Source organism: Oncorhynchus clarkii, chromosome 5 (assembly GCF_045791955.1).
Source record: "Oncorhynchus clarkii lewisi isolate Uvic-CL-2024 chromosome 5, UVic_Ocla_1.0, whole genome shotgun sequence".
Taxonomy (NCBI): domain Eukaryota; kingdom Metazoa; phylum Chordata; class Actinopteri; order Salmoniformes; family Salmonidae; genus Oncorhynchus; species Oncorhynchus clarkii.
In genome coordinates, this window is record NC_092151.1 from 11457261 (window position 1) to 11473356 (window position 16096).

At 42.3% G+C, this 16096-nt stretch overlaps 1 protein-coding gene across 1 annotated transcript in view; it reads right to left on the reverse strand.

Moving 5' to 3' along the window:
• Positions 1-16096, reverse strand: part of LOC139408338 (ras-related protein Rab-3C-like) — a 69637-nt gene that overhangs the window by 30575 nt on the left and 22966 nt on the right. The window contains exon 3 of the mRNA XM_071152098.1: positions 3060-3178. Within this exon, the coding sequence (XP_071008199.1) occupies positions 3060-3178 (119 nt within the window). The remainder of the gene's footprint in view (positions 1-3059; positions 3179-16096) is intronic.

The following is a 16096-nucleotide window of genomic DNA, read 5'->3' on the forward strand; positions in this document are numbered from 1 at the left end:
CGAGGTCGAAGGAATTGTCTGTAGAGCTCCGAGACAGGATTATGTCGAGGCACAGATCTGTGGAAGGGTACAAAAAAATGTCTGCAGCATTGAAGGTCCCCAAGAACACCTATTGGCCACATTCATTCTTAAATGGTAGTTTGGAACCACCAAGACTATTCCTAGAGCTGGCCGCCCGGCCAAACTGAGCAATCGGGGGGAGAAAGGCTTTGGTCAGGGAGTTACCAAGAACCCAATGATCACTCTGACAGATCTCCAGAGTTCCTCTGTGGAGATGGGAAAACCTTCCAGAAGGACAATCATCTCTGCAGCACTCCACCAATCAGGACTTTATGGTAGAGTGGCCAGACTAATGCCACTCCTCATTAAAAGGCACATGACAGCACGCTTGGTGTTTGCCAAAAGGCACCTAAAGACTCTCAGACCATGATAAACAATATTCACTGGTCTGATTAAACCAATATTGAACTCTTTGGCCTGAATGCCATAGCGTCACCTCTGGAGGAAACCTGGCACCATCCCTACGGTGAAGCATGGTGGTGGCAGCATCATGCTGTGGAGATGTTTTTCAGTGGCAGGGACTGGGAGACTAGGCAGGAACTAGGGAAAGATGAACAGCGCAAAGTACAGAAAGATCCTTGATGAAAACCTGCTCCAGAATGCTCAAAACCTCAGACTGGGGCAAAGGTTCACCGTCTAACAGGACAACGACCCTAAGCCAACACAATGCAGGAGTGGCTTCGGGACAAGTCTCTGAATGTCCTTCAGTGTCCCAGCCAGAACCTTGACCTGAAAATAGCTGTGCAGCAACGCTCCCCATCCAACCTGACAGAGCTTGACAGGATCTGCATAGAAGAACGGGAGAAACAGGTGTGCCAAGCTTGTAGCGTCATACCCAAGAAGACTTGAGGCTGTAACTGCTGCCAAAGGTGCTTCAACAAAGTACTGAGTAAAGGGTCTGAATAACTATCTTCATTATGGGGTATTGTGTGTAGATTGATGAGTAAAAAAAACTTTTGAAACTATTTTAGAATAAGGCTGTAACAAAATGTGGAAAAAGTTAAGGGGTCTGAATACTTTCCAAGAGCACTGCAAATAAACACTATGGCATAGTTTGTCCATTAGCCTTGCTATGTAAAGACTGTTGTTCATGAATCATGGATTATATATCATAATATAATTAAGCAATAAGGCACTGAGGGGGTGTGGCCAATATAGCACGGCTAATAGCTGTTCTTGTGCACGACGCATCGCAGATTGCCTTGAAAGAGCCCTTAGTCGTAGTATAATGGCCATATACCACAAACCCCCGAGGTGCCTTATTGCTATTATAAACTGGTTACCAACGTAACAGTAAATGTTTTGTCATCAAATTTCAAATCAAATCAAATTTATTTATATAGCCCTTCGTACATCAGCTGATATCTCAAAGTGCTGTACAGAAACCCAGCCTAAAACCCCAAACAGCAAGCAATGCAGGTGTAAAAGCATCATGCCTTTGATATACCACGGCTGTCAGCCAATCATCATTCAGGGCCGGAACCACAGTTTATAATAATAAGTCATATAAATGGTTAATACATTCTCATATGCATTGTGTCTATCAAGCATCTAATAATGCTTGTATCAGCTGTTTATAATCACACCAAATAAAGTGTCACCCAGTTAGTCTATAAGCGGGCTTTCAGTGTAACAGGTTGGTCCATTAACTGACCACAGGCAGCTGTGCTGCTTTAGACCAAACTAGACCACAGTATGGTGTACATTTTAGGACCCCCTCAGCCTCAAGTCTCACACCGGTCTCAGACTTCAGTCCTGTACTGAAGAAGCAGAGTGTATGTGAGGAGGGCTACAATCAATAGATTGAAATATTAAGCCCCTCCTCTGGACTGCCGTTTGCTTCTGTTCTGTCCCTTTTTCCTCCTTTTTTGTTGTTGTTTAAATATCATCCAGTTTAGTGATGCAAGCATATAGACCCATTGAGAAAGAGCAAACCTTTCCCTTGGTCTTCCTACAGTGCAGTAGTAACCTCTGAGGAATTATAACCGGTTGTGATAAAATAGGCCTATGGGTAAGCTTGCATGAAGTACCTTATGCATCTTCTGTGTTGTGTTAAGATAATATTGAATTAGTTAAAACGGAAGTGCTGTTCATGGAACATTTAACACATTTGACATAGTTAGCTGGTTGTCTTGGTTGAGAGCTTGCTATGTTGGCTACTAGCTAATGCTGGAGGGTTGTGGTTTGTGGTTTACATCGCGTTGTTCCATTTTAAAATGAATAACAGCTAAATAACATTACCTTACATCAAATGAGCTATCTAATATAAGCAAATTAGCTAGCCAATATTAGCTGCTTAGCATAGCCTACTGTTCTAGCTAGATAGCTACCAGAAAGCTAGCTATGCCAACTTCTTAACCAAGACATAGCAAACGAGCTAACCACTTTTTTACTAGCTTATGATTTGTGAAACCACAATATAGGCCTTCTAAAGACATTCTGAAGACTCCATTAAGACTTTATAAGCTAAAATGTTTGACTGAAGTGCGACTGAGAATAGTTAGGCTATAATGCATATTCAACCATTCAACTCTACTTTAGTCAGTGTTCACCACACATTGTGTAACCATTCTCTCTCTGTAAACACAGACTGTGTGTTGTAAGGACATATCCCATGCTGTTGGAACTATACTATGCGACTGTAGCAGCTATCGATCCACACTATGCTTCAGGGTCCCAATGTGAGGGAAGAATATGGAGTTTCATGCCATGCACTGCTTCCCATTGTTTCCACTTGAGCCTCAGTGCACAAAACGGTTGCCTTCGGCCACTGAGGTGGAAGCCATGTTCAGCCAAGCTAACCAATGACTCATCACTCCGTTTATTGGAATTTCTTCCGTTGTTTGCCTTTTAAACAGGGTGTACTGTATTTGACAGGATGTACAACACCCTATTACGGATACAAAGGCTTAGAGGGAGGTGAAAACAAAAAGAAAAGACATCCAACTGCCATGACACACCTGGTGAAGAAAACAGACAGAAGTAAATAGTTGACTCACCAGTCCTGCACACAACCGAAGGACTCCTCGTTGGTGATGTCATACATCAGGATGAAGCCCATAGCTCCTCTGTAGTATGCTGTGGTAATGGTCCGGTATCGCTCCTGACCCGCTGTGTCCTACAGACAGAGATGGATATACATCTTTCAGATAAAACTGTCAGTTTCAACATAGACAGCCAGACAGTCTAGTTAACTGGAGTAAAGATAGGCAGACATGCACACAAGCACCCCGACAGACAGACAGACAGACGAGATCACTCCTTGACGACCTAATTGTTAAGCATGGTGAATCAACACAATCTGTGAATTTGTAATATAAAGGAGCAGTGGTAGAGAATAGGTGACCATCCTAAACAAGTGGTACGAACAACCTCGCTAACTGTCTGAATGCACCTTATTATCATCAATAATCCATTGAGAGATTGAACGCCACATAATTCAGACCAGAGATACAGCACTGCCTGATACACATCGACAGCTCAGAGTAAAAAACAATCACTTCATCACCGACAGTCAGCTGCTCTTGCACTTTGCTTAATGACTACCGTACGCACCGATAACAACCTCAGCCTTTAATTGAGCAACAGAGAGAGAAAGAGAGAGAAAAAGGGCCACTTCCTGTGCAGTGTATAGGATGCGTCCCAAATGGCAGCCTATTCCCAACAATGCAGTAGTATCTAACAATTCACAACAGTACACACACATCTAAAAGTAAAAGAATGACGGCGTGGAAATGACTAAAATACAGTAGAATAGAATATATAAGTATGAAATGACTAAAATACAGTAGAATAGAATATATAAGTATGAAATGAGTAAAGCAAATAGCTATAGCCCAGTCCAGTGTTTCCACAATCACTATCACACCCGGACTGCTGGGTTTGCTTACATGCTTCCGTGCCTCTGTTGCCATGGTAACTGGGCATATGGGAAGTGGTGGTTGGGCGGCCGGAGGAGAGGGGAGGTGGACAAGGGTGACAACAGAGGAGAGGAGGGCAGGGGTGGACGTGGGGTCCTTGCTATCCGGGTTCCTTGGGAACATCCCCACCCCATTGAAGTAAACATTTAAAATAGTTAAGGATCGGGTTAAGGTTAGGGTAAGGATCAGGGTTCATTTTAGGGTTGGGGTAGGGACATCCCAAGGTTCCCAGATGGCTGGATTACAGGCGTTGGGAGACCAATAGGAGCACATCACTGTCTGAGGCAACTACAGACCACGTCCATCAACATAGAGAACAGTGGGGAGAGGTGGGGTTCTACTAAACATAAGCTTCACAATAGGTTATTTGCTAATGTTAATCACTTAGGACTTTTTACGTGTAGGAGAGACACTGTGGACTGGCTGGAATTCAGGGCAACCTCCATGTGAATCATGCTAAATCTAAAAAGCCATTTGTGTGTTCTAACTCTGCATGTCTGCTAAGTTGAGGCCTATACTAGCTACAACCCAAATATACACAGGATCTTAAAGTGAATTCCTAAGCTTTCTGCCCCTCATAAGGACAAAGACTGTTCACGGAACTGGTATTTTTTCCTCTGTGACATTGGCAGACATACTGTGCAAGAGCAAAGTCAATTCAACCCGCAGGACCCTTATTCAGTTGAGAAAAGTACAGATTTCCCCCGTGGCATTCTCTTTCCTACAGTATCAATTCACTCGAAAACTCCCCACAAGCAGAGTTAAAGGTCATAAATTGTTTTTATGTCTAAATACAGAATTCTAAAAGGGAATTTAAGCATATTTAGATACAAAAACAAGATATGTGTGATCATTTTCTACTTCCAACTTTTCTGAGATGGATCAATCAAACAACATATTTGGCTCAGTGTTAAATATGTTATTATTTTATACACCTTTATACAGCCTAAGCCTACAAACACTAATTTCCATACAATATGAACATGTCATTACGGTATTAACCATAAGCAATAGACTTCTATTGTAACAAGATTTCTCCCGTCTCAAACCCTCTCAATCCATCTTCTTCTCAACCCATCTCTCTCAAATCTGACATGTCATCGTTTCAATCCCAATTTACCTGCAACTAAAACAAACACCGCCACTGTTGCTAAGCACTCATTGGTGTTTTTATTGAAGTGTCCTCTCATCAAAAAAAATATATTGAGTGAAGCAGACAACACAAAACCCCGCAACGACGGGTTCAGACTGTGGCAGCGAGGATATGCTAGGCTAAACACACAGAGAGAGAGAGAGAGAGAGAGAGATGCACATGTACATGCACACACACTCAGTCATCATGCACATAAAGTGCATAAACAAGCACACTGTTAATCACTTGCCCTCATTTTACTCAAACTTGCATACAGACAGGCACACACACACACACAGTTTTGTATTGCCATCATCGTGGGGACCAAATAATCGATTCCCATCCTAAATCCTTTTTCCTTAGCCCCTTACCCTAAATCTGACCCTAACCCTTAACCTGACCATAACCCCTAACCCTAAAACTATACCCTAACTCCTAACCTTAACCCTAAACCTCACTGTAATGCCTAACCCTAACCTTAATTGTTACCCTAAACCTAACATAGCATTTCTCCTCGTGTGGACCGGCAATTTTTCCTTGTTTAACTATCCTTGTTAGGACTTCTGGTACCCACAAGGATATTTAAACAAACACACACACAAGCACCCCCCCCCCCCCTACACCCACAAATCCCAGACAAACCTCAACTAAGATGCAAGCAGACATGACCCCCTGCTCTGTCATAACTGAACCAACTCTTCAGACCTGGCTAGCTGTTCTACACTAAACGCCTGTGGCAAGTCTCAGGTCTGTGTTTGCACAAAGCACGCAACATGAAACAACATAACTGTCCCAATACACTGCTCTAATTACTGCAAACAGAGGAAGCCTGATATGACAGTAGAGTACAGTACTACAATCACACAGTGAGCCAGTCTGGAGAGTGGAAAATCAAGTCTGTCTGACAGGGAATATATGAGAGAGAGAGCTAGAGAGAGAGAATTTAAGGAAAGCTTTGATTATGTACAGACTTAGTGAGTATAGCTTTGCTATTGAGAATGGCCACTGTAGGCAGACCTGACTCTCAAGAGAAGACAGGCTATGTGAACACTGCCCACAAAATGAAGTGGAAACTGAGCTGCACTTCTTAACCTCCTGCCAAATGTATGACCATATTAGAGACACATATTTCCCTCAGATTACACAGATCCACAAATGATTCGAAAACAAATCCAACTTTGATAAACTCCCATTCTGTTTCTGTGGTTTTTGGGAAGGAAAGGGGGTTTTGGGACGCCCCCACACTTCCCAACCAACCTCACCATCTCTCTCTCTCCCCCATTCCCAACCAACCTCACCATCTCTCTCTCGCCCCCACACTTCCCAACCAACCTCACCATCTCTCTCTCTCCCCCATTCCTAACCAACCTCACCATCTCTCTCTCTCTCCCCCATTCCCAACCAACCTCACCATCTCTCTCGCCCCCACACTTCCCAACCAACCTCACCATCTCTCTCTCTCTCCCCCATTCCCAACCAACCTCACCATCTCTCTCTCGCCCCCACACTTCCCAACCAACCTCACCATCTCTCTCTCTCCCCCCCACACTTCCCAACCAACCTCACTATCTCTCTCTCTCCCCCATTCCTAACCAACCTCCCCATCTCTCTTCCCCCCCCTTCCCAGTCAACCCTCCCCCCTTCCCATCTCTTGTTACATGCGTTGTGTTTTGTGGACATCACTGGACAGATGTTGCTCTCCGGTTTTGTGATTAAACAAAACCAATATTTGCCCTATATCGGTCTGCTAATACAGCACTAGTAAAGGCCCAGTGTGCTACTTTTGTGAAAAATATTCACATTTTTCAGGGGGTGCTGCAGCACCCTCAGCAGCCGTACTTCCCGTGGCTATGCTTTCAAAATAATTAACCAAGAAAGTTTGAATGGGGAAGAGAGAGAGCTATAATATTACTACAGACGTTAGATATGTAATTATTATGCAAGTATGTGCCAAATTCCTGTTTTTATATAAGATTTTATATATTATAAATAATACAAAACGTACAAATGACATCATCGTGCAAACATCACATCTGCCCAGACCCACTAGTCCCCACCCCTATCGCCAGCACCCTTATCACCTTCTGCCACATGACCTCAAACTGCACCATTTTGTTTCTCTCCGTAGCCAACGCTCTTTCAATTTCTTGATAACAAAGCATTTGATCTTTCCATTGTGTGAACAACGGAGGATTGGCTGATTTCCAGTTATTGAGAATATGTTTTTTAAGATAATTGATGAGACGAGTATTGTCCAGCCCATTGGGCATCTCACTGCACCCTCATACAGTATGTCATATCTTGAAATATACAGACAGACAAACTAAAAGTAAATTTACATTGTAATACTTCTGACATCCATCTTTCAAACTCCGCCTAGAATTTATCATTTTGTAAAATTCCCAAAAGGCATGAATTATGGAGTCATTAGATGTTTTACACTTCAAACATGAATCTGCCATTGTGCTGTAGAATTTGTGAATTTTGTCTCTTGTATAATAAATTCTATACAGTAATTTATACTGGATTAAGAGTACATTTTTGTTACCTGTAATCTCATTAGTTATGTTTCAACATTCCTTCCATCTTGTGCCAATATCAATTATTTTTTAATCTTGGTTCCAATAATAATAATAAAAATGTGTATAGGCTCTTTGCAAGGTTTTCTATAGTTTATCTATCATATGAACATCATTTGGTGACTCAAATAGGATTCCCTCAAGATTACTCTGATGTTCAAAAGGTTTCAAATTAACATTGTGTGATATAAAACTTTTAAATTGGAGGTATTTGAAAATACCTACATTGGTCAGTCCAACATTGTTTTTTAAAGCTGTCATGGAAATAAATGTATTTCCTATTACCAAGTCATTTACAGTTTCTATGCCTTTAGTTTTCCATGTGGGCTAATTTATCGATGAATTCTAAAAAGCTATCCAAGGATTGTTCCATAAGGTTGTGTTTCTAGGGAGTGAAATTGGTTCTTGCAAAATATACGTTTCATTTTCTTCCATATTCTTATAGTGTTCTTAACTATTAAGTTGTTAATGTTCTTAGCTTTATACTTTAAAAATAGACATGAGCATGCGCATCTTCAATATGTACCCATTGTTCCTCTTTAGTGCATTTAATAACTAGCCCTATGTAGCAAGTAAAAGGGTAGGGAGTTAATACAATTCCAAGTCTGGAAGGTTCAAATCGATCAAATGTATTTATAAAGCCCTTTTTACATCAGCAGATGTCACAAAGTGCTTATACAGAAACCCAGCCTAAAACCCCAAACAGCAAGCAATGCAGATGTAGAAGCACGGTGGCTAGGAAAAAAATCCCTAGAAAGGCAGGAACCTAGGAAGAAACCTAGAGACGAACCAGGCTCTGGGGGGTGGCCAGTCCTCTTCTGGCTGTGCCGTGTGAAGATTATAAGAGTACATGACCATTTAAGGCTAGATTGTTCTTCAAAATGTTCAAACGATCCTAGATGACCAGCAGAGTCAAATAATAATCACAGTGGTTGTAGAGGGTCCAACAGGTCAGTACCTCAAGAGTAAATGTCACTTGGCTTTTCATAGCCGAGCATTCAGAGGTCGAAACTGCAGGTGCGGTAGAGAGAGTCGAAAACAGCAAGTCCGGTAAACAGGTCAGGGTTCCCTAGCCGCAGGCAGAACAGTTGAAACTGGAGCAGCAGCAAGACCAGGGGGACTGGGGACAGCCAGGAGTCATATCAGGCAAGGTAGTCCGGAGGCATGATCCTAGGGCTTAGGTCCTCCTGGAGGGGAGGGGAGGGAGAGAGAGAGAATTAGAGGGAGCATACTTAGTCACACAGGACACCAGATAAGACAGGAGAATTACACCAGATACAACAGGCTGACCTTAACCCCCCGGCACATAGAAGCTGAGACGGGGGTGTGTCAGGGGACACTGTGGCCCGTCCGACGATACCTCCGGACAGGGCCAACCAGACAGGATATAACCCCACCCACTTTGCCAAAGCACAGCCCCCACACCACTAGAGGGATATCCGCAGACCACCAACTTACTACCCTGAGACAAAGCTGAGTATAGCCCACGAAGATCTCCTTCACCGCACAAGCCCGAGGGGGGCGCAAAACCGGACAGGAAGATCACATCTGTGACTCAACCCACTCAAGTGATGCACCCCTTCTAGAGAGGGCATGGAAGAGCACTAGTAAAACCAGTGACTCAGCCCCTGTAATAGAGGCAGAGGCAGAGGCAGAGAATCCCAGTGGAGAGAGGGGAGCCGGCCAGGCAGAGACAGCAAGGGCAGTTTGTCGCTTCAGTGCCTTGCCATTCATCTTCACACCCCTGGGCCAGACTACACTCAATCATAAGACCTACTGAAGAGAGGAGTCTTCAGTACATACATAAAGGTTGAGTCTGTGTCTCTCACTTGGATAGTCAGATCATTCCATAAAAATTGAGCTCTATAGGAATAAGCCCTGCCTCCAGCTGTTTGCTTAGAAATTCCAGGGACAGTAAGGAGGCCTGCGTCTTGTGACCGTAGCGTATGTGTAGGTTTGAAATCAGCCCTAGTGTTAACAGGAAGCCAATGTAGAGGCTAGCACTGGAGTGTGCTATGTTTTGGTTCTAGTCAGGATTCTAGCAGCCGTGTTTAGCACTAACTGAAGTTGATTTAGTGCTTTATCTGAGTAGCTGGAGAGTTGAGCATTGCAGTAGTCTAATCTAGAAGTGACAAAGCATGGATTAGATATTCTGCATCATTTTTGGACAAAATGTTTCAGATTTTTTGCAATGTTACGAATATGGAAAAAAAACTCTCCTTGAAATATCCTTGATATGTTTGTCAAAAGAGAGATCAGGGTCCAGAGTAATGCCGAGGTCTTTCACAGTTTTATTTGAGACGACTGTACAACCACCAAAATGAATTGTCAGATCCAACAACTTGGGACCTAGAACTAGCATCTGTTTTGTCTGAGTTTAAAAGTTAAACATTTTCCGCCATCCACTTCCTTATGCCTGAAACACTTCCAGGGAAGGCAATTTTGGGGCTTCACCATGTTTTATCGAAATGTACAGCTGTGTGTCATCAGCATAGCAGTGAAAGTTGACATTGTGTTTCCGAATGACATCACCAAGAGGTAGAATATATATTGAAAACAATAGGATTGATTTGTCAGAGGTAAAACCATCCAGAGACAAACTGATATCTTTCTGACAGATAAGATCTAAACCAGGCAATAACTTGTCCATGTAGACCAATTAAGGTTTCTAATCTCTCTCTCAAAAAGAATGTGGTGATAGATGGTGTCAAAAGCAGCACTAAGGTCTAGGAGCACGAGGACAGATGCAGAGCCTCGGTCTGATGCCATTAAAAGGTCATTTACCACCTTCACAAGTGCAGTCTCAGTGCTATGATGGGGTCTAAAACCAGACTGAAGCATTTCATATACATTATTTGTCTTCAGGAAGGCAGTGAGTTGCTGCACAACAGCTTTATTTTTTCATTGATAGGAATGGGAGATTCAATATAGGCTGATCATTTTTTACATTTTCTGGGCTTTATTAGTGCCACTTTTAGTGAGTTTGGTACACATCCGGTGGATAGGGAGCCATTTATTATGTTCAACATAGAAGGGCCAAGCACAGGAAGTAGCTCTTTCAGTAGTTTAGTTGGAATAGGGTCTAGTATGAAGCTTGACGGTTTAGAGGCCATGACTATTTTCATGAATGTGTCAAACTCGAGCGTCTCTATTGATGCTAGGTCCTGGCAGTTCTGTGCAGACTCAGAACAACTTTGGAGAAATAAACAGATTCAAAGTGGAGTCCATCATTTGCTTTCTAATGATCATGATCTATTCATTGAAGACATTCATTAATTTATCACTGCTGAAGTGAAAGATGTAAATAAAATAAATGTTAATTGTCTCCTCAATTAGGTTGGAAAAATAGGATGATCGAGCAGCAGAGGGCTCTTTGATATTCCACAGTACTGTCTTTCCAAGCTAGTCGAAAAACTTTTCTGTGGGCCTCCCGGGTGGCGCAGTGGTTAAGGGCGCTGTACTGCAGCGCCAGCTGTGCCATCAGAGTCCTGGGTTCGCGCCCAGGCTCTGTCGTAACCGGCCGCGACCGGGAGGTCCGTGGGGCGACGCACAATTGGCCTAGCGTCGCCCGGGTTAGTCGGTAGGGGTGTCCTTGTCTCATCGCGCACCAGCGACTCCTGTGGCGGGCTGGGCGCAGTTTATGCTAGCCAAGGTGGCCAGGTGCACGGTGTTTCCTCCGGCGCATTGGTGCGGCTGGCTTCCGGGTTGGATGTGCGCTGTGTTAAAGAAGCCGCGGCTTGGTTGGTTGTGTATCGGAGGACGCATGACTTTCAACCTTCGTCTCTCCCAAGCCCGTACGGGAGTTGTAGTGATGAGACAAGATAGTAGCTACAATTGGATACTACGAAATTGGGGAGAAAAAGGGGTAAAATTCAACAAAAAAAAGAACAACTTTTCTGTATACCAGGGAGCAAATTTCTTGTGACAACACTTTTTTGTTATTAGGGATGTGACTACATCTAGAGTATTACACAAGGTTAAATTAAGGTTAAATTAAGATCCTCAGTTAGGTAGTTAACCTATTTTTGTACATCCATGGGTAGGTGGAGGGAGTATGGAAGGGCATCTAGGAATCTTTGGGTTGTCCGAGAATTTATAGCATGGCTTTTGATGATCCTTGGCTGGGGCCTGGGCAGATTATTTGTTGCAATTGCAAACGTAATAAAATGGTGGTCCGATAGTCCAGGATTATGAGGAAAAACATTTATATACACAATATTTATTCCACGGGACAAAACTACATCCACGGTATGACTGTGGCAGTGAGTAGGTCCGGAGACATGTTGGACAAAAAACAATGAGTTGATGATGTTCGGAGTCATCATCAACTCATTGTTTTTTGTCCAACATGTCTCCGCAGCCTTTTGGAGTGGGTCTGTGGACTTTTCCATGTAAATACTAAAGTCACCAAAAATGTGATATTATCTGCCATGACTACAAGGTCCGATAGGAATTCAGGGAACTCAGTGAGGAACGCTGTATACTGTCCAGGAGGCCTGTAAACAGTAGCTACAGTTGAAGTCAGAAGTTTACATTCACCTGAGCCAAATACATTTAAACTCAGTTTTTAAAAACTCCTGACATGTAATCCTTGTAAAGATTCCCTGTCTTAGGTCAATTAGGATCACCACTTTACTTTAAGAATGTGAAATGTCAGAAAAATAGTGGAGAGAATGATTTATTTCAGCTTTTATTTCCTTCATCACATTCCCAGTGGGTCAGAAGTTTACATTCACTCAATTAGTATTTGGTAGCATTGCCTTTAAATTGTTTAACTTGGGTCTAACGTTTCAAGAAGCCTTCCACAAGCTTCCCACAATAATTTGGGTTAATTCTGGCCTATTCCTCCTGACAGAGCTGGTGTAACTGAGACAGGTTTGTAGGCCTCCTTGCTCGCACACACTTTTTCAGTTCTGCCCACAAATGTTCCATGGGATTGAGGTCATGGCTTTGTGATGGCCACTCCAATACCTTGACTTTGTTGTCCTTAAGCCATTTTGCCACAACTTTGGAGGTATGCTTGGGGTCATTGTGCATTTGGAAGACCCATTTGCGACCAAGCTATAACTTGCTGACTGATGTCTTGAGATGTTGCTTCAATATATGCACACAATTTTCCTTCCTTATGATTTCTTCTATTTTGTGAAGTGCACCAGTCCCTCCTGCAGCAAAGCACCCCCACAACATGATGCTGCCACCCCCGTGCTTCACGGCTGGGATGGTGTTCTTCGGCTTGCAAGCATCCCCCTTTTCCTCCAAACATAACGATGGTCATTATGGCCAAACAGTTCTATTTTTGTTTCATCAGACCAGAGGACATTTCTCCATGTGCAGTTGCAAACCGTAGTCTGGCTTTTATATGGCGATTTTGGAGCAGTGGCTTCTTCCTTGCTGAGCGGCCTTTCAGGTTATGTCGATATAGGACTCGTTTTACTGTGGATATAGATCCTTTTGTACTTGTTTCCCCCAGCATCTTCACAAGGTGTTATGCTGTTGTTCTGGGATTGATTTGCACTTTTCGCACCAAAGTACGTTCATCTCTAGGAGACAGAACGCGTCGCCTTCCTGAGCGGTATGATGGCTGTGTGGACCCATGGTGTTTATACTTGCGTACTATTGTTTGTACAGATGAACGTGGTACCTTCAGGCATTTGGAAATTGCTCCCAAGGATTAACCAGACTTGTGAGGGACTACCATTTTTTTTATGAAGTCTTAGCTGATTTCTTTTGATTTTCCTGTGATGTCAAGCAAAGAGTCACTGAGTTTGAAGGTAGGCCTTGAAATACAGGTACACCTCCAATTGACTCAAATGATGTAAATTAGCCTATCAGAAGCTTCTAAAGCCATGACCTCATTTTCTGGAATTTTCCAATCTGTTTAAAGGCACAGTCAACTTCGTGTATGTAAACTTCTAACCCACTGGAATTAAAATACAGTGAATTATAAGTGAAATTATGTCTGTAAACTATTGTTAGAAAATTAGATGTCCTAACCGATTTGCCAAAACTATAGTTTGTTTACAAGAAATTTGTAGAGTGGTTGAAAAATTAGTTTTAATGACTTCAACCTAAGTGTATGTAAACTTCCGACTTCCACTGTATAAAAAGTGATTGAGTAGGCTGCATAGATTATGACTAGATGCTCAAAATACGAAAACAGTATTTTTTGGGGGGTAAATTGAAATTGGCTGTCATGAATGTTAGAATGTCATGGTCACCAGTGTAACAAGGAGGAGAGGCCTCATTCAACACAGTAAATTCATCAGGCTTGGGCCATGTTTCAGTCAGGCCAATCACATCAAGATTATGATCAGTGATTAGTTAATTGCCTATGACTGCCTTGGAAGTGAGGGATCTAACATTATGTAACTCTATTTTGAGATGTGAGACGTCACAATATCTTTCAATAATGACAGGAATGGAGGTCTTATTCCAGTGAGATTGCAAAGGCGAACACCTCCATGTTTTGTTTTGCTCAACCTAGATCGAGGCACAGACACGATTACTCGATGCCGACATCTTTCTAGCTGATTTACACGCTGAAGCTATGTTGCGCTTGGTGACCTCAATTTGCTTAAAATCAAATTGTATTTGTCACATACGCCGAATACAACAGGTTTTAGACCTTACAGTGAAATGCTTACTTACAAGCCCTTAACTAACAATGCAGTTTTAAGAAAATACCTTCAAAAAGTAAGAGATAAGAATAACAAATAATTATTTGGGTAGTTATTATAGTGGCTATGAATTGATAATAACAGAGAGTAGCAGCAGTGAAAGGGGGACTATTTGCAAATGCAAATAGTCTGGGTAGCTATTTTGATTAGCTGTTCAGGAGTCTTATGGGTTGGGGTAGAAGCTGTTTAGAAGCCTCTTGGACCTAGACTTGGCGCTCTGGTACCGCTTGCCGTGCGGTAGCAGAGATAACAGTCTATGACTAAGGTGTCTGGAGTCTTTGACCAGGCAGTGATGCAACCCATCAGGATGCTCTCGATGGTGCAGCTGTAAAACCTTTTGAGGATTTGAGGATCCATGTCAAATCTTTTCAGTCCAATAAAACATTGAGCGAGGAAAAAACTAAGACGTTGGGAAATGTGTTCAAAGTAAAAAACGAAAAGTTTGGCAGATAACCAAGTAGCAACAAACAGCAGGGAGACAAAACTACCCTCAGATGTAGGAACATGAAAAACGTTCCTTTTTATTATGTTATATTTGCCCATATAAAAGTATGTTATGACTGAGTATACTTTTTAAAAGAATGTCTTTGTGTGTGGTAATAAATACAAAAACTTTGGGAGCCATGCCAATCTAAAGAGGTTTATTCTACCGCTAAGATTTATGGGAAGGTTATTCAATGTAATTACACCTGCTTTAATATTGTTGAGTAATGGAATAAAGTTACCTTTATATATTTGTTGTTTGTTGTCATTTATTAAGCATCCTAAGTATTTCATATTTTTTGTGGTCCACAAAAAGGATTGCTGTAGATCGTGTCATTTTTTTTTCTTCGTACATTTTATAACCTGAGATTTTGGAGTGTTCTGAAAATATATTTAGCAAAGAGGACACTGAGTGTGGCTTAAACCAGAGGAAGATTTTCACGGGATTCATTTTTCTAAACTGCACCCTGTTAGGTCAATTATTTTATTTTTTTCTTCATTTAATTGACTCTTATGACAGAAGCCTGGTGGTTTTTATTTTAGGCGAAGATATTTCAACATGGCTATACGATAAAAAGCTACATTGATCACTTCTGCTTAGCTGCCAAATGTATAGGTGTCCCCATTGGTCTAATATTTCAATTATGGAAATGTCATCATAATCATTATTTTGACGATTCACTTTAGGGCGTCCGCATAAGAGTTTGTGCACATATTATGAAGACATTTTATGAGGTTTCTATTTGTTTTGGACTTCGGTGGGGGGTTTTCCGACTGTTCGGGCACAAGGCATTTTTTCTTGAGGCCAAGCCAAAATTCGGAGCCGAAATCCACGCTCCTTCGTCGGTGATTGGTCAACAGAAGGGATTATTCAATCAAGTCTTTGGGTGTGTTCGTAAATTCAAACTGTAGTGCGCTCGTAAATGAGCGTTGTCAAAGTGTTCGTTCGTAAATTCAGAGCGTTTCACTCTCGGAGCCTTCGAAGTGCACACTGAACGCTCTGGAGGATTGGTTGGGTTGATCCGAGCGTTCTGACCTCACAACCGCAATCAAGTTAACTGGCTATCGTTGGCTAGCTACTTCCAGACATAAATTAGAGATCACCTCACTCTGACCATTTTACACGCCCGAGCAGAGCTGGTTAGGCTGTTTACATGTTATCCAGAGCGTTGGTGACTCATTTTGCAGCTGGCAACAATTGAATTACGCTTCTTTGCTGACGTTTACTGACACCGGCCATATTCA